At 40.3% G+C, this 18,688-nt stretch overlaps 1 protein-coding gene across 1 annotated transcript; it reads right to left on the bottom strand.

The window, feature by feature from the left end:
- Positions 1-1,664: 1,664 nt before the first annotated feature.
- DHFR (dihydrofolate reductase) lies at positions 1,665-18,670 on the bottom strand. Its single transcript, XM_084503958.1, has 6 exons — positions 18,513-18,670; positions 18,026-18,075; positions 15,091-15,196; positions 14,063-14,189; positions 4,217-4,332; positions 1,665-2,550 (listed from the first exon to the last, which is right to left on the bottom strand). Exons 1-6 carry the CDS (start codon positions 18,596-18,598, stop codon positions 2,463-2,465), a joined length of 573 nt encoding a protein of 190 aa, XP_084360084.1. The 5' UTR covers positions 18,599-18,670; the 3' UTR covers positions 1,665-2,462.
- Positions 18,671-18,688: the final 18 nt, after the last annotated feature.

Raw genomic sequence — 18,688 nt, 5'->3', positions numbered from 1 at the left:
TGTAACAATACTAGTGAGCTACTTAAAACATTAGCTTTCTACTACCAAATGGAAATTGCCATCCACTTTCAGATAAGAGAGATAATGAATAAAAGACAAGTAACAGAAACACTAATGGTTTGTTTTTCACCTCTTATGCAGACTCTCTGGTTTTGGCTATCTTGTTAAAACTACTATTATCCTTAAAAATTATTTTTTTAATCTGTTTAGAACACTTTGTTCCTGGGAAAGCATGAATGAGGTGGATTAAATTATATCTGTACTATACCTTTCCTGGTGATTGGTAATTTCATTGTCACTCATGACGCTGTTCATTGCACTTAGCTGCATGGAAATGGAGGAAAACATGACGTTTCCCCATGCACTAGGCATAATGGGAACCCGTGGCTTTTCACAGCATCACACATCACTGAGGTATGGGAGTAAACAAAACATGGGAAAGCTGTGTTTGGAACAAAAGATCTTTTTTATTTTTTTTTTATTTTTTCCCCAGCAGTAATATAGAATACTCATATATGGGGAGGTGACAGGAACAATGCCCGGTTTAGGTGAGAAGCAAACAATCGGCCTGTGTCGTGCTTTTTCAACCCACCTGCCAGCCAGTGAAGCACTGCTTTTGAACAAGGCGCCACACCAATGCCAGCTAGTAGCTCTGGCCTTGTGTTTCTTGTTTGTTTTTGCATTAACAATCTAAAGTATCTATAAAAGGGGCACAGGAAAAATAAAATCTGCAGAGTGATCATCCTCTGGAAATGATACACCTGCCAGCAAACTGTCCCATGTGCTTCCAACACGTATGGAGGCCTACACCCTTCTGTCTATCCATCTTCTTCAAACAGTAAGCATTTAACCCTGTGGTGGTTGGTCTGCCTGTCTTTAGGATGAATGCATTTCTTTTGGACCTAATTTCACTGCACACATATTCGCAATTCGTAATTGAAGCTTGTAAGGCGTATCAAAAAGATCTAATGCAAAAGGTGCCGTCTAAATGCAGCGTCGTGACAGAACAAATGAAAACAAAACTTGCATGTTGTTGGCAGGGTGGCGTACCAACAGGCCTCTCATGAACATGCTACGAACAGTTGTAAGTAGGAACTGCAGTATTGTTCCAAAAATTCTCATTTCCTCAAAACACACACCAATCTCATTTCTTGTAGAATTTGACAAGTGAGGGTAGCTAATCTGGGGACAAATTAGACAAATTAGCTACTCCAAAGACACAGAGAAACTATGCACGTTCCTTGCAGAATTGCTTGTATCCAAGCAAAAGTTCAATGAAACCAGAGTGGTTCTGCAAACTTTTGACACTATCTCATCCAATATACGCTTAGGCAGAAACTTTCTAATCTATGTTCACGAGAATATCACTGTGCAATCTAACATTGCCTAAAGTGTTTGCTTCCACTTTAAATAAATGTCAGTTGCTGTAAATACAGTACTTTGCAGATAAGCTGTGCAGAGCTTTTAACATTGACCTGTTTTTTGATATTAACTGGCACATAATAAATGCTTTTGGGAGGTTATTTTCTCTTGTCAGGGTCACTGTGACTTACATTACAAAATATAAAAAAATACCGAAAAAACCACACAATCTCCTTGGTAACAGTGTTTTTCCTTCCCTTTTGCTGTATGTTAGCAAATTAAAAAACAGTATTACTCCTATATAACGCAGCCATATAACGTTGATGTTTAATTCTTTATTGATTGATGTAAAGTCAGCACATCCAGAACAGGAAGATCAACATAGAAAAGTACTTACAATTTTAACATTTTGGAAGAAACAGAGTAAACTAAGACAATTTGGTACAGATACTGCAAAAATTATTCTTTGCATCAGTTTATTGCTTTGTATCAATTTATTATAAAGAATTCAAGGGGTATCCATAGCTGATATTCTAAGTGTTTTTCTCTTATACATGAAACTTGGGTTTTTGCTTTTCAAAAGCTCACCAAATCAACTTTTAATCTTCTCTTAGAAAGCGGGCCACTGTTATGCTGTGCTGTACAGTCAAGCTGTAAAACTTGTCAATGTCCAGTGCAATTCTCACTGATGTTAGAACTGGGACTCGGTGCAACATTAAGGTCAATGTTACTTGTACATCCCATAAGAATGCTTCATAACACAATGCTTTTAAAATGCTTTGGGGAAGAAGTCATCACAGTTTTTAGGGTTACTCTTTTTTTCTTTTCTTTTTCCTGCTCACAGACTGATCTGCAATGAAAGGGTGGTAGGGATCTGTGCTTGTAGGCTCTCTATGTCAGGGTTGGAGCTGCAGCTGCTGCTGACCACCCTCGTATTTCCCCTGCAGGACGTATATTTGTGTGTTTTCTGGAATCTTTCACCGTTGAACTATTGTACTGTCAAGTAGGATTTTCTCACAGTGATGCAATATATATTTCCACTCAATTAGATTTTATAATTTAAAATGCCTGCCCTTATGTAGAAGTACAGAAAGACTCATTTATTGTGCCAAGACAGTTTTTTCATACACTTCAAATTTGTACTGGATGCCATTCTCTTCCTGTACTTCAGCAGGAACACCTGGGTATCTAGAGAAAGGGAAAGAGAAAAAGCAAATGACAAGAAGTAGATAATAATATCATTGCAAGTCACCACTAATTTATCCAATTAATTGGAATAGAGAGTTGTCTGGTCAAAAGTAGATGAAAATTAATCCTTACCACACATACGTGTATATTAGCTACAACCTATGTTTGGTAAACATGTCACATGTGATTCATGCTACTATCAGCAACTTGTATGTACATCTTTTTAAATTGAGAAAGTAGATATGCAAAGCAAACAAGACAAATAAAAAACAAACAAAATTTTGATTGGAGCCTCCCATATTACTTAAAATGATGGTAAAGGCAGAGGTGACATAGACACTTTTGTATTTTTTTGTTTGCTTTTGTCTAGATGGTCTAGAGGAAATGCTATGGTAAAGGCTTTCTACAGGTCTATGAGAGCTTCTTAAAGCCGGTGATTGTTACCTGCTACAAAGTGTTCCCCTCTATTCCAAAGTTACTAAAACAATTTTTATTAATAGATACTCTTAAAATCTCTTCCGTTCCCTGTGACAGAGTAAGGGTTTTGTATGAGTAATGTTGACATTGAGGGAGAAAGAAATTTTAAATTGTATTTGCTGGGTCAGCCTCTGTTAGGCTTCCATTTCAGTAGGCGAATTATCTGCTACTTCATAATTAATGTTTTAAGACCAAATTCTGATTTCAGTTCATCGACCAAAACTAATATATACCTAGGAAACAACCAAGAGAAAGAGGAAAAAACTTTGGGTCAGAGATAATTACATTACACTAGACTAGGATATTACACATCACAGAGCACTTCAGAATATGTTAAAGTTTAGAAAGGTGACTCATGCTTCCCACTCTCTTTGCCTCTCCTGCATCCTTCTGTGCTGCCCCCACCTATTCTCTGCCAACTCAGTGCAAATCCACTCCTGTGCCCTGGGCTGTGAGCAGAGAGCCTGGCTTGCCATTCGTTCTGTCTGCTGCTGGTCTGTCATTAGCTGGAAACCAAAATGGGAGCAGCAAGATGAAGAAGGGTTCCTGTCCTTGTGTTGCTTTTGGAGGCATCTATTTGTACTTTTGGTACCTCCCCACTGCCTGTTGGATGTGATCTTGTTTGAAAGAACATAAAAGCATGACTAGAATGTGACAAAGATAACATATAAGAAACTGTAGTGAATGGCAGAAACTTAGCTGTTTAATACTTGTTCTTACTAAGTTTGTTAGTAAAAAGTAAATTTTCACAAGAGAAAGGAAAAACCTTAGAAATCTATAAAGGTCCAACCTACCCTGTTCTTTGTCTTAGATGGTTCACTGAAGAAATTCAGAGGCTAAAATACCACTAACAGTATACTGAGAGATACAAAGCTTAGTAAATATTTGAGTAATTCTACAGTGAGAGACAATAAGTAAGCTGCTTTTCAAGCATCTTCAAACTGAGAAATGCAATCCTTTACTGTAAAGGTTATGGGAGGCTGAAGAATCAAAAAAATTCAAAAATTCTGTCTGTTCTGAGTGTGGTATAAATTCCAAGATCTATGTAAAATACAACTTCTAATACAACTAAAATACAACAAAGAAAAATACAGTGAAAAGCACCCCTAACTTAAAACAGAACATGGCCTCAGTAGGATCCATACACATTCAGAATAAGTGATTATTAAGTCTCCCTTCTGATACCTACTCCGTGAGAAGTTTGTAGACATTGTAGTCAATTTCTGGAAAAAACGTGTCACTTTCAAATTCCTGCAAAATTCTTGTCACAAACAATCGATGATTAATTGGCTTCTCCATTGCTGCCTTTAAAAGCAAAGAAAAAAATAATTAAAATTCCATTGCTCCACGTAAAACAGCTCAACTATTCATGAAGTATTATTCTTGTTTAATGACATTTTTAATAATCTTGTGTTAAAGCACTATTTGAAGTAAGACAATATCAAATATACATTCTCATTTGAAATGCTATTTTCTTTAACAATTATTTGAATTCTTATTGTCTGCTCCAGACATCACCACAGCAGCATGCAAAACAAACAAAAAGATGAGGCTTAGGGATAGTTTCTACTTATATTTTGCACACTAAAATTATGTTACCTAGAACTGAAACTAATCTACTGTTTATGTACAAGGTTTAACCAAAGTACTGAAAACTGAACTCTAGATCTCCTCCTCATCATCGTGTTCCAGTTCCACTTGCTAAGTGGCAGCAAGACCTGGTCTCAGAGCTCTGGGCTCTGAAAAAAATAGTTAAATTAATTAAATTAATTAATTAAGAAAAAGTTATGAGAAGTCCTGTGAGAAGAAAGAAGCAGTATGGCCTTGTCTCAACAAATAATGTGTGTATTATATGTCCTCGAAAGACAGTAAATTTCCATTGGTGAGAAGAGGCCTGCACATGACGGTGAGTTTTTAAAACATTTTATTAATGTTGCTAAGGATTCATAGGCTACTTCTAGTCTGCATAAGTCTGAAATCCCAGTGATCAAGTTATATATCAATTTAACATCCAGGTTTGATCTCTGGATTATGGCAAAGCAGTATTATGTTTTGAAAGTCTTGTAACAGCACCAAAGAGAATTTTCAGGTTCCTCGAATGAAAAAGATTGTAAAGACAACTGTAAAGTTCTTGAGTTCAAAAAGCTATCCTGGTGTCTGAGTACAACAAATTTGTTGAAATGCTTACAGCTGTTTCCCTGTTTCCCTTCATGGCAATCAGTAATGCTTTGTTAGAAGTGATTCACCATGCAGCATGCCATTAGGTACAACTTTGACAAGTGCAGGAAGCAAGTAATTGCAAATTTTATCCAATAAAATTAATCAGTAGTGTTGCCAAGAAGCTCATTTCTAGGAAAGCAGCTCTATTACTACAGAATACCTTGAAACGAAAGGGGTAAGTCACAGCATACCAATACCCATCGGCACTGAACTGATGTACAACTAGTTTGTAAACAAATACAATTTACTTTTTGTCTATGGGCAGGCTATAGAAGGAGAAGCATCACGTGGAATGATCGAAGAGTAACTTGCTTCACAAAATTAAAAACAACACCTTGTGAAACGAGACACTTTTCTTTTGCAGCAGGTGGATAAATCCATTTCCTTCTCAGCTTAATGGGAATTTTTCCAGTGCTTCAGCAAGAACTCTCTACCAGCAAGACAGGTCAGGGAAGAAAGCGAGGAGTGCCTGGCCACCACTGCTGGACGGGCAGCTGAACTTAGCCCAACGGGGACCAGAGAGCGGCCTCTGTTGCAGACGAAGGGTAACGTAGGTGGAGTGGATCAAACAGCTGTGCAACTGCCTGCCCCTGAATCAACAGGAAACACCACTTTGCCACACTGGATCTCAAAGACGTTCTTGGTATGGCTTGCCTTGATTTTGCTTTCCCACCACAATCCACTAAATTGTCCTAGGAGTGCGTTTGTTGTACCTGTACTAGCTTCTCTGGGGAGTTCTCTTGTGAGAGTGTTTGCTCTCCTCACAGGCTCGCCCGCCAATGTAGCAGCTACAGAACCGCTTAAGGTATTACAGTTTAATGAAATAAGGAAAGCAAAGTTGATTTTGTCTCATTTTAGAGCACAGTCTATTAAAGCCATAGCTGCTGATCTGTTCCTTCAGAAACACCACAGCCATTCCTCAGAGATGACTTCCCAAAAGAAAGGGAGGACAGGAGAGCTGGTGTTGGGACTGGTCCTCTTGTCCCAGGCAAGTCACCCCCATACGTAGGCCAGAGTCCTTTATTACTCACATAAGCCTTTATATCCCTGTGAAAAGATTTTAGCATACCCTTGTCATTTTGCTCTTTTCTAGGCAACCGTCAATAGACCTGACTCTGAATCATACATCAAGAAGTAGATGACCCAGGAATTATTTTCCCCATAATTTCCAGCTTTATTGGACAGGCAGCCATACAAGATTAGTCTCTGTCTGCACTTAAAGAACCACTACCTTGAATTAGTTGTCCTTGTAGAACACAGGTTAAAACAACCCTAAAGCTCCACAACAAATAGCCGCACATTACGAGCAGTTTTCAAAAGTACTATATAGAAAATTAATCTTTTATAGATTTTATCACCAAACCGCTTGCACACTGGAGGGCATAGCGACCAACTGCTGTAGAAGGGACGAATTAAATCCAGTCATTCAAAGATTTGTTGGTTTTAGAAGGACACATGCACATCGCTTCTGCCTTCCCATCGTCGACTGATTACATAAAGTAGATAAAATAGGGAAAGTAACTATGTGAAGCACTTGTTTTTCAAGTGTCTTTCTGCTTCTAGACAACATTGCCAATCCAAGCAAAATGCGAGAACAACACAAAAGAGAAAATTTCAAAGGAAACGTTCTGTCCACCTGCATTCTGTTTTCCGACTCTTCATATGCATATTGCAAGCTGCATTTCTGAAGCCACGAGAGCAGTTATATACACATCATGCATGAAAAAAAAAATCTCACAGCTGAAGAGCTCCTGAAATTCTAGGTCCCACCTAGGTAAAACTTAAACCTTCTCTGCTGGAAGGGTAGCTGTGATAACCATGATAAGGTTATTCACCTTGAAGCACCTTCAAAAACGCTTCCTCCCCATGGACTGCAATTCTGTCTCATATATTAACCATTTTTAAATTTTTCTCCCCAGAGGAATGTCAAATTCGGTGTTAGTTCAGAACAACAACCAAAGAACGATAGGAACATTACACCTTTCCTTCCAGCATTAAAAACTTTAGTTTCAAGAGTGTATTGGAAAGGCTGGATGTGTCTCTCTTAAGTCTGTGAAAGCATAAAGATGCTAAACTGAAGAAAGTTCTTCAACTTTTACAAGAAATTATTAATTAATCTACTAGTCCATTGCTAACATTGTGGCTCTGTTTCTTCTGATTTTATTTGCAACAAGGTAAGAGAAAGAAGCATTGACCAGAGGCATAACTACATTAGTTATGGATATATTTTTAGAAAACAGATTTCTATAGAAGGGTAGTCCCATCAGCTGTAATGCTTTAACCTTGTCACATTTATATGGAAGAGATGTTAGGGAATTGCTTTATGATGGCTGTAATCTGTTCTCAAAAGACACCCGAAGGTCAAAGGAACAGAGTTAAATTGTCTTTCCATTGCTGTTTTGTTTGTAGAAATACACGTGGGAAAATTATTCTGTAAGGAAGTATTTAGTGGCACTACAGGGACAAAGTTACACTTGCTTACATGCTGGGAAGACAGCAATCTTCTCTGGAAAGACAACTGCCCAGGACTATATGCGTCTGCATATTAAAGTAAGATTACCATGAGTTTGGTGGGACAGGGAAAGAAAATACAGACAGTACAACCACTCTCCTTCCTTGAAATGTACCGACATTGTCATGGCCAATTGCTGCCTAAGTGGCTCTCTCCATAGGCCAGGAGAACTCTGCCTATCATCCAGCCTGAACCCCTCCATGACACAATTCAGTGTATATCTAGAATTTAGTTTCCATGCAAAGACCTGATGTTGGGATGTTGCCCTTTATTTGTGGCTTAGATTTACTTTGCACGAGGTAATGTTACTAGCTGTTGAGAATTTTAATAGGATTAAGCCATACTGATTAGTCTGAAACAGAAATAACAAAGCAGCCAATGCAGTACTGTGCTTTCTGCACTGATTCCTCGCAGAGCAGAAAATGCTTCAGGCCTTTAGCGTGACGCCCTCCACATCAATGGGTTCACACAGCTCAGGTGAGCCTGCTCTTTGCAGCATGTTCTCGTAGGAAACAACAGCACACTGCACTGCAACATGCAAGAAGGGCACAGCACCTTACCGCAGAAAAATGGGCTACCCGTGTAGCTCCTTCCTAAGTGGTTCTCAGTCCTTGGTCACATCTCAAGAATGACTGAACGCAACTCTTCGAAAAAAACGATGGTAACACACCTGTTAGTCTCTACTTCAGGATGTAGGCAGCTTAAAACCACTTTGTCTTATGTGCAGGGAAGAGATTTCTTTTATGGTCTGTAGGAAATTCAGACATACTAAAATTTAATCCTTAAAATGCGTATCTTAGTATACATGTATTAGTTAGCAAAGTTTGGGCAGGCTTGAAAAAAATCACAGCAAAACTAGTGACTCAAATTACTAAGAAGTGATCTTTATGGTACAACAAAGATTTGAAGCTTAGCAAATGTGGCATCCACAACCCACTCAGGGCACGCAGAACCCAGTGAAGCGTATATGCTTAGTCAAGAAACTCTGTTTAAGAGGGTAATTAATCATCTGCAAGAGGCTTGCTGCACTAAATATGAATAGCAACTTCATAATTCAATAATTTTGAAGAATGAAAGAGGGTAGATTACCAAACCCAATATGTCAAATACTAATACATAGGAAGACACCTGAGCATGAATATTAGATAACATTTTCCCTCAGAGATTACTGGAAATTTAATTTTCCAGCTCAAGCCTCTTTGTTGAATAATTTCCCCAAACACGATTTATCAGCGGCATCTATTTTCTGCTACGCCCAGCCTAGGTATTAACTCAACAGCAAAAATAACAAAACTTATGAAAGGAGAACTTTTTGTTCTGTTATGAAATTACAAGTTCTCCAAATTTAATACATGAATACAATTCTGTACTTCAGCAATATGACCTTGAGTGTCATTGTTTGCTTCCGAGGCACTGAGAAAGCAACAAGCTGAGTAGGAACATATAAATTAGAAGAGACAATTTTAAATGTTTGAGATGCTGTAGAAAAAAATGTTTTATCAAGGTGAAAACCTGTTTGACATATAGCCTGTTTTAGTGTCACTGAAGAGGCCTTGGTTATGAGGACCTGAGTCATACATTTTTTAATTTTTTTAAGTTTTGTTGCTAGCTTTTTCCACTGCTGGGTTCATTCTTTGGAGGTTGTGTTTGGCTATTTTTACAAAATAGGTTTTACATTAAACACTCCAAAAACATTGTATCGTAAGACCATTCCATCCACGCAAGTAGATGTGTTTTCTTTTTTTTTTTTTTTTTTTTTTTTTAAAAAAAAAAAAAAAGCACTGTTTAATATTTGAGGATATGCTGGACTTATAGTTCCTATTCCTAGTAAAATCTCAATGTTGTTCTAAATCAATTCAAAATACCCAGTTTAATCCAATTAAAAAAGACTGATCTAATTTATAATGAGCAGACATCCTTAGGACCTCCAAGCAGCACTATTTTTCAGAGTCAAAGCCAAGTCCTGAACCTCTCAATCAAGAGACAATTGAAGAGACAGTGCTTCCACACAGACTGCATTCACACTGGTGTCTCAGCTCGGAACAGAAATGTGGTTTTGAAATGGATCTTCCAATTGTCTGGCCTTTTGTTGCACCGAGGAGCAATCTTGGTGTGTATGAACTACATTTCTTGGGGCTGAAACCAAGTCAAGAAGTCTGCTTAAGGAACTTATCTGCTATGCTCCAACTGCTACTAGGAACTCAAGGGACAATGAGTGAATCACCACCACAAGTTGTCCGGCACACAAGCACTCATTGAGCCAGCAGCAGGCTCTCAAAACATCAAGTGCTCACGCAAAACCATGGAGTGCCTCTCATGCCATAAAATGACTTTGTAATTGCTATGACCTGCTAGCCCTCACCGGGCTGCTGCGCTGCTCCTTCTCGTCCATGCAATCAATAGCAGCATCAACACCTTCTGGAACTCGGAAGACCCAGCTTGGCATCAAGCTGAGATCCGAGGTAATTAAACTTCTAAACCCGTGCTGTGAGAAATCCAAAAGCTTCCTCGGAGGCAGCATTACACTTTATGGCTGTACCAGGAGGTTACAAATCTTATGAGGTGATCAGTGTTAAGACGCACTTAAGAAGATGAAGGCTGTCCTTAGCAAGGCCTGGCACAACAAACAGCCACATCAAAAGCTAATCCCTGAGGACGCTTTGAAGCAGGAGGAGGCTTTTGAACCAGTCTCTTCAGTGGACTGTGGAAGCTGTTTTTAATCCCTTCTATTTTCACTTCCTAATGCCAACACTACTCATCTGTCCCTGCCGCCACCAAAATGCAGAGGACAACAAGTTCCAGAAGAGACAGTTTCCCACAGTAAGCAGCTGAACAGAGTAGGAGTGTAACTTGCATGAGAACATGGGATGGCCACCACGCTCAGAGCTCACCTTCTGTTCTTCACCGGACTTGAGGCAGAAACAAGCTCATGTCAGTACCCCTTTGAGCCTGGAGAAACCCGTGTCCTTGAGAACACAGGGAGGGTGGACAAGAGGGCCACAAGCCACAGGCAGCTGCGCTGCATCCCTGTAAATGTTCAGAAACAAGCAGGTTGTTTTCCCTCTGTAGTCCTGAGGAAGCAGCTGCAGAAGCAGCAGCGGTGCCTGGCCTCTGTCCCACTCCTTGCACCTCTATTGCTGAGGTCAGGAGGCCAAACTGGAGAGCATCGAGCACTTCTGCGTGCCTGTGCTGGGCAAAGCAGCACAGCAGGCACCAGCAGGTCAGAGAGACAGGCTGGAAACCTGCGTCCCTTCCACACCCAGGCAGCTGGGAACTTGGTCCACCCCAGCACAGCTCTGTAGCTGCAGATAAGCCAGGCTTGTGCAACAAGGGTACACTGAGCTCACCATTCTCTCCTGTAGTGATCCTGGCAGGAAGACCACTGTACACTGAGGAGTTTGTGATCCATCTACGTGGATTTGAGGCTGCACAGCTTGGGGTCCCCAGCATCTAAAGGGATTTAACATTACCTACACTATTCCGTCCTTCTTTAAAGTGTTAGCTCTGATAAAACGGTGTTTTAAATGTCAGGTTAGAGTCTGAGTGCCTTTCTCAATGGGGTCATCATGGACTGGCTCCTCCTGATGCAAAACACCTCTTTGCTGCTCTGTTGCAGAGCTGTATTCAAATGCAAAAGAGGATTTATTCAGCAGGCACCACGGTGTTACTTCCGAATGAGCAGGAGCAGAAGCAACCCAGGTAAGGACTGGAAAAAGGACCTGATGGTGGTTGGGATGATCATTTGCAGGAGAGACGTGGAAATTCAAGTATGGGGCTTTCTAGAGCGGAGTGCTCTCGTCATCAAGGTTTACCCTCATAAAGATCTACCTATTTTGAAAGATCTGAACTTTGGGCTAAAAGCCCCAAACTGCTACAAGCAGAAATGCCATATGCCCTCAGCACTACCTGCTTCAAACCACTCCTGTTGCACTTTCTAGCTGAAGTAGTTACAGTCACTTTCTCCATCACGGACTTCTACTTACTGAACACAAGCAGTCTTAAATCTTTGAGACATTCAAAGTAGTAAGATCAAAACAATGCTTTAAAAACAAGTACCTACGATTACTGAATAAAATGATTCACTTCAGTTACCAATTGGTGTTTTTACTTCCCACGCTTCTCTACATGATAGAATGGAAATATTCCAGCAATCCATTGTGCATCTTCAATACAAGCACTTAAATATTACATGCTGTTTCAGTAGAAGTGCATGGTTTCCATCAAAACCTCTCAAATAAGATCACAAAGAGAGTTTGGATGCAGGAATCTGCATAAAACTTCAGATTTCTCCCTAATGAACTACAAATTCTTTTGAAACATCCTGAGTAGACACTTGAAGGAGGGAAAACAGCAGAAATTTTAAACCACACTCCTTATGCTGATCATCACAGCAATATGTTGTAAAAGTAGTCCTGATCAAAATTGCCTATTTATAATAAAACTAATGGTTAGTAATGGTATAAAAAATGGCATTGTTTTCTATCATCCAGACACTAGAAAAACAGTTAAATTAAAAGCCGACAACACAGAATTTTCTCTATGAACAAGCAAAAATTATCATTTTTTACAGCACTAGATGAATAAGTGGCTAATGTACAGAAGGAGTAAATGCTTCTGCTCGCATTATGCATCAGGCAGAATTACATACAGAAGCCAAATCCGGTCTCTTGCTCATGATGGGCAATTATGCCCAATATGAAGAGAATCTATCTCCAGAAATAAACTTTCCACTTATTACCAGGAAGCAGGCATTTTAATGCTTGAGAGTGAAGGACAATTTATTGCTATATAATACTTGATTATAGACTGAGTGCATTTAGATATCAAAGGCATGGTGGGCTTCACCACATATGAAACTGACTATAAGACACATAAATGAATAGGTAGAGCAGCAACAGTCTTTTACAGGCTATTTGCATATGCATGGTATTTTTTTGTATAACTGTAATTACGAATTCTTTTTCCATTTTTTTTTTCCAAAATTTATATTCCCTAAGATGCAGAGAAGAGATTCACAAAAGGCACAAACTGGAAGAAAGGCAAGAAATACTCCAACATGTATTTTCTCACCCTACATACAAAAAAATATTAACAGCCTAACTTGCTACCAGGAGCACAATGGCACTTTCATCACACACCTGAAGTCCAAGTGCCAGACAAGAAGTGGAGTACATTTCCTGCATACCTGAAATGACCAGAGGACAGGAGATGATTTTCCTTTATTGTAAACATAAAAAGGTTGCTTTACGACTCCTACTTGAGACCTTTTTTTTTTTTTGTTTAAATTCAGAATAAAGAATGCTTCTCCTGACTGATGTGAAAGGAACTAGGGTTGATGTACGTTATCTTTTCTGTGGTAGTCTTTGATGGTAAGTGCAATTTATATGAGAAACAAACAAAAGAAATCACCTGAGAATTAAATGGCAGACCATACACTGTGTAGGGGCTCAAAGGATGGCTTCAGGGACATGGATGTAGGCATGGAAAGAATGCTAAATTTTGTGTGTGTGTAAGAAAAAAATGAGAGGAAAAGTTTTGGGGAACAGAGAAAGACAGCTGAGGAAATACAGGACAAGAAGAAGGTAGGTTTTACTTTAGACTTTGTTGCACCATCTAATACCTTAATTAAGGAGAGAAAGAACTTTGCTTTTGTAGGAAAACAGGGCTGTTTATACAGCGCTTTGAGAAAAGAATACAGTGGCACACATTGTCTTCTTGGAACATTGTGGTGGTTTCCAGCCAGACCCAGTACAAACATAAACAGACACTAAGAGAAACCTGGGGAGTGGGAACAGTAGAGACAGCTGGTTGCTGGAAGGGAAAAGAGTCAGTTTCACTTTTTATCTTAACTGATCTTCTCTTATTTCTAACGTTTTTACATGCCAGGTCTATTTAAATACTCTTTTCTTATTTGTACACCTGTATATAATGTAATACTTTAGCTTAAAGCACTGTACTGGTTTTCTTTGTTCTTACATCCTCTGCAGAGCCAGTCTACTATGACAGTAAAATAAACAAAACAGCATGGGTCTTGGCATAAAAACCTAGCAATTTAAATAGTTACGAAAAGCTCTCAAAAGCACAATGCCTGTATGACATTCCAAGAGCAACATTTGCTACTTGGACAGGTATTTTAAACTTCTGAGTTGAATCTTACTTTTTAAGACTTGCTCTGCTGGAGTCACTGCAGTTTGCTAGGTCACCTAGAGTTAAAAAAAAAAGACTTACCCCTGTACTTTGTAAAGTGGAAATAACTTTCTCCCATCACAGGAAATTGATAGTTTAAGAGTACTATAACTGTACCTTATAAACCGAAGTGCCTCCAATGATCCAAACCATGTCTACTTTACTCTTTAATTCCGGAGAATCCAGAAGAGCTAAGGCATCATCCAGACTTTTGGAAAGATAATGTGCTCCTTCTGGGGTTTCCCTAGGAAAACCAAAGTTTTATTAAGGGACCATTTGTCACAATAATCAAAACAATCACGGCATACAGTGTATTTCGCTGAATTTACAAGTGACTAAATGTTTCTCAGTAGTTCTTTATTTTGAAATGTCTGTTACTGCTAAGCTGATAGAATTCTCAGCTCACTGCAAGATTGCTTAACAAATCAAAATTTAACCCTAACTGTGACTTAAGAGGCACTATAAATTATAGACCTGAAATTTTTTATCAAGTTTTAAAAAAAGCATAACTGAGGAATGTAGATATCCATATATTAAAACAGAGATTTTTACTGGAATTCTAGAATTAATATTCTAGTTAGGAATTAATATTCCATTCAGCAAAACAAGTCAAAAAGTCCTTATCTCCTCCCCCCTCAACCTCTCCTTTCAGCCCCAAACTCACTAACATCTTCCAAAGCAATAAACCATTACAAGTGGACACTTTTATTTAAGAATATTTCGATTGTGGGTGTTGTATTCAGAAAGACAGCTGTGAGAAAGGACAGGTTCATATACATTAAATGTTAATAATAATAAACTTAAAAGAGATGATTGAATTCACCAATCTAACTAGGTACTAGAGAAATATAACTAAATATATGAGTCCAAAGAAATACTGGAAAGTGTCAGATGGTTTGTATGTAGAGCTAGGACTACTATTTATTATGTAAAGTAGTAATCATTGTTTTGTGAAACGATTAAGAAATAAAATAAAAATATTAAAGAAATTAAAGGTAGTGATATCACTCAGAGTCAACAGCAGAGGTGCTTCCTAACCAGATATAGAACACGTTACATTGAGAATTACTTTATGAGGTACTGCTATACGTATCTTTAAGCACAGCTTTGTTATGTTTTACAGGCTTATTGTTCATCATACATACTTGAGCTCCCTGCTGAGCACTATATTAACTCTGTCTTTTAAAGGACGATGCTTCTCAGGAATGGAGAACCAGGTTTTTTTACCCATTATCAGTGCATTCTGTTTACCTGAGTAAAGAGAGAAAGCATTTATTTAAATGGTGTTTTTGCTCTGTACTAAATTTGTTTAGTTGCTTAGTGACATCTGCTGGACTTTCCCTCCCCCTTCCAAAATCAATTTCAGCAGTTAACAAAAGTACATGCTCATGCCCCAATTCTGAAATGAGTCACAGGCACAAAAGAACAGGTTTGTGGCCTCAAAGCGTTGGCAGACAGTTGACACCAATGTAATCTCATTCACACTGTAAACTTGAAAAATTGAAATAAAAAAAAAACCACAAAACCAATAAAACACAACAACAACAAAGAAAAACACAAAAGGCATGTCACTGTCCATTACATAAACATGGGCTCTGCTAGTTATGACACCACATTCATCTCCATGTGTGGGACCAACTCACAAAGTCAGAGTTCTCAAAGAATGAATAAACATTTTTGGTCTCTTTTTAAATGCAAAAGTGGCATTCAGTACTTGACTTGGTGTTTGCATGTTCCAGCATTCCAATTATTTGATCAGAAATAGTTACCAGGTTTGAGAGGTATTTAAGAAAAAAAGCAGCCAGGTAAACGGACAACTTTTGGGAGAAGAACCAGCCAAATTAAATTTAAAGCAGGTGTCCAACAGATACTCAATCACACCCTAAAACTCACCCTTCAGTATTATTTCTGACCAAACACAAAGATGCATAGCCCAATTATCTCTCACACACATCCTCTTGAGCAGAGGGCTATCAGAACTTCCCTTCATTATTAGCAAGTGGTGTTGTCAGAGACATAAACGTGGAGGCTGAGACTCACGAAAGGCAGGAGGAAGCTTATTACTGTGCTACAAAGCAGGAGGGATTCTGTTGAAAAGAAAAGAGCATTTTCACACAGCTACATTCTCTGCTCCTTGGCACACCAGAGAAATGATGTTCCGGCTGTCCATGTGCCATGCCTAAACACCCTTGTCCTGCAGATAAGCTGCATGAGCAAATATCCAAAGAGATGTAGAGCACTGTCAAATTTAGTTTTTTTTTTTTTTTTTTTTTTTTAGCAGAGACCACTAGCAGGAAACACAAAAGTTCTGAAAAGCATGTTTTTCCTCATAGAAATTCTCAGAGGGACACCCAAGGGGTCAGAACAAATATTTACCTAGATCAATATCTAATTTACAGTAGTCATCAGTGCAGGCACACAAGCAGACTAAAAGCAAGATCAGGTGATACTTCCCCATGGTTTACTTCCCCTTTTGAAAAATCAGTGACTGGTCACTTTTTTGAGCTAAAGGTGGTAGCCTTGCTGTAAAGATTTATGGAAGCATCATCTGTCACAAGGTCTGTTTACAAAGAAACCTAACTGCCTGACGTTTAAGATCATAGCTTATCAAAAGACTTGCAAGCAGGATGAAGCATTTTTTTTTAATTGTATTTAAAATATCTTTTTTTTATTTGTTTGTTTTTGGTAATGGGTTATTTGTGCCAGGTAAGGTGGAAACTGTCGATAAATAAGAAGACTTATGTTCATGGAAATATGTCACTTAAACATGGGCACATGTTAGGCTTCCCAGAAGTTTTGTGAACAAGTACATTTTGCTATATGGTATTTTTTATAGCAGTGTGGGAAAAAGAAAAAAAAAAGAACAAACACAGGAGAGTGACCCTATTGACTAACAGAAGCAGCAAAAAAACAGAAGGTAAGCCTGTTGTCTGCCATGGCCCCGATCCCACCAGCTGCAGAGAGCTCACATGGCTCAGAGAGGTCCCAATCTTCCTCTCCCAATTCCTCCTTCCCGCTCCTACTGCGTACCTTGCACTGGCAGCTCCTGCAGATGCCCAACCAGTACGTACCCTGCTGGGTTATAGAATTGAAATGGCTCAAACAAAATTCAAACCAACACTAAAGACATGTGAGAGGGGAGCAGGGATAACGCAGCAAGGCTTCACTCTCCTCCAGCAGAAAAGCAGACAGTCAGAACAAGCTGGCTGTTTCCAGCCCCTGCATTCCTGTACCCACTGGCTGGTGCTGATTTCCACAACCTTTTTGACCCTTCAGTAACTGGCTTTCTTTCACCAAATCGTCTGTGATATTACCTTGCTGCAAAGGTCTCATTGGGCCCAAACATTATTGCTACACATTACCAGCACAGATACGTATTACTCTGTGCAGACATACAGTATATTGCTGCAGTATTGGTGCTGCATATTGACAGTACACTTCGGGTTTTCTGGCACGCTGGGATGGCTTCAGCACCCAGACAAACAAGCAAAATTAATGTCACAAGGGTCAGAGTGGTGTAATGAACGGCCAAGGCTGAACTATACAGCAAACAAGCCAGATAAGCTATCACAGCCTGAAAAAAGATAATAAATAAAAATAAAAAGCCTGCTAATATTCAGCACATAATAACTTTGCCATTTGGTACTTGTTCAGGGTTAGGGCTGTAGGCAGACCCTTGTTTCTACCCTGTTGGGGTAGCAGGGCTTTGATTGTATTTATTGGACTTGGATTCATCTCCAGTTTCCCCGCTTAGCTGAAACAACCTGCAGATGGCATTTTTATGAAGGGGTAAAGTACTTTTGGGTAAAAAAATATAATTTTCTTTTGTCTTCCTTATATCAAAACACAAACTGGTTCTGTTGAAGCATAAGACATATGAACGAGAAAGTGTGCTAGGTAATTCCCTGCCTGCTTTTATTGTGAAACACGGATGTTGGTGAGGCGTGGGAGGGTGTGGAAGGGCAGGCTGCTTGCAGAGGCTTAACTTTTGAGGTGGCTGAAGCGAAATTACCTGTTCTCTGTGACCGACACCACAGGAACCTAACAACAGGGTGCCCGCGGCACCTCGGAACACGTTACCTTTCACGTGGGACGTGGTGGTCATCCTCTGGAAGTACTTGTACTCGTTCCTGGCGAGAGAACGAGCAGAGGGTTACAAGGATTTAGGATTAAATTGCGTTTCTGCCACTGGCAGCGGCTGCGGGGCAGCGCCAGGGGGGCGTGAGGGAGCCGAGGGGCAGGGAGCGGGCCGGGCTCGGCGCCATGCCCGGAGCTGGACCTTTAGCCCCAGCCCTGCCTGTGGGGGACCGCTCTGGGCCGGGACCCCATGGGGACCCTCCCGAGACCCCCCACAGCCCCTCACACAGCCCGGACCCACGGGGAAACCAGCAACACGCCGTGCATTTTTCCCGCCTCCCATCTGAACTACAACTCCCATGGCGCACCGCGCGGCCCCGCAACCCACACGGGCCGGCGGCGCGCCGCGGGGCACGCTGGGACTTGTAGTCCCGTTCCCCCCCCCCCCCCCCCCCACCTCATCACCCCGCAGCGGCGCTCCCCCCCGTACCTCAGCGGCGGCCAGGGCAGCGTGCCGTCCTTGCCGATGCCCATGTTCTGGCACACGGCCACGATGGAGTTGAGCGAGCGCACCATGCCCTCACACCGACACCGACACCCACAGGCACCGCCACTCACGGGGGCGGGCCCGGGGCGGGCGCTCTGAGGGCGCCGCATCCGGCGGGG

Source organism: Aythya ferina, assembly GCF_964211825.1.
Source record: "Aythya ferina genome assembly, chromosome: Z".
In the NCBI taxonomy this organism is placed as follows: domain Eukaryota; kingdom Metazoa; phylum Chordata; class Aves; order Anseriformes; family Anatidae; genus Aythya; species Aythya ferina.
The sequence above is the reverse complement of the archived record's forward strand: the minus strand, read 5'-3'. Positions and strand labels throughout refer to the sequence as shown.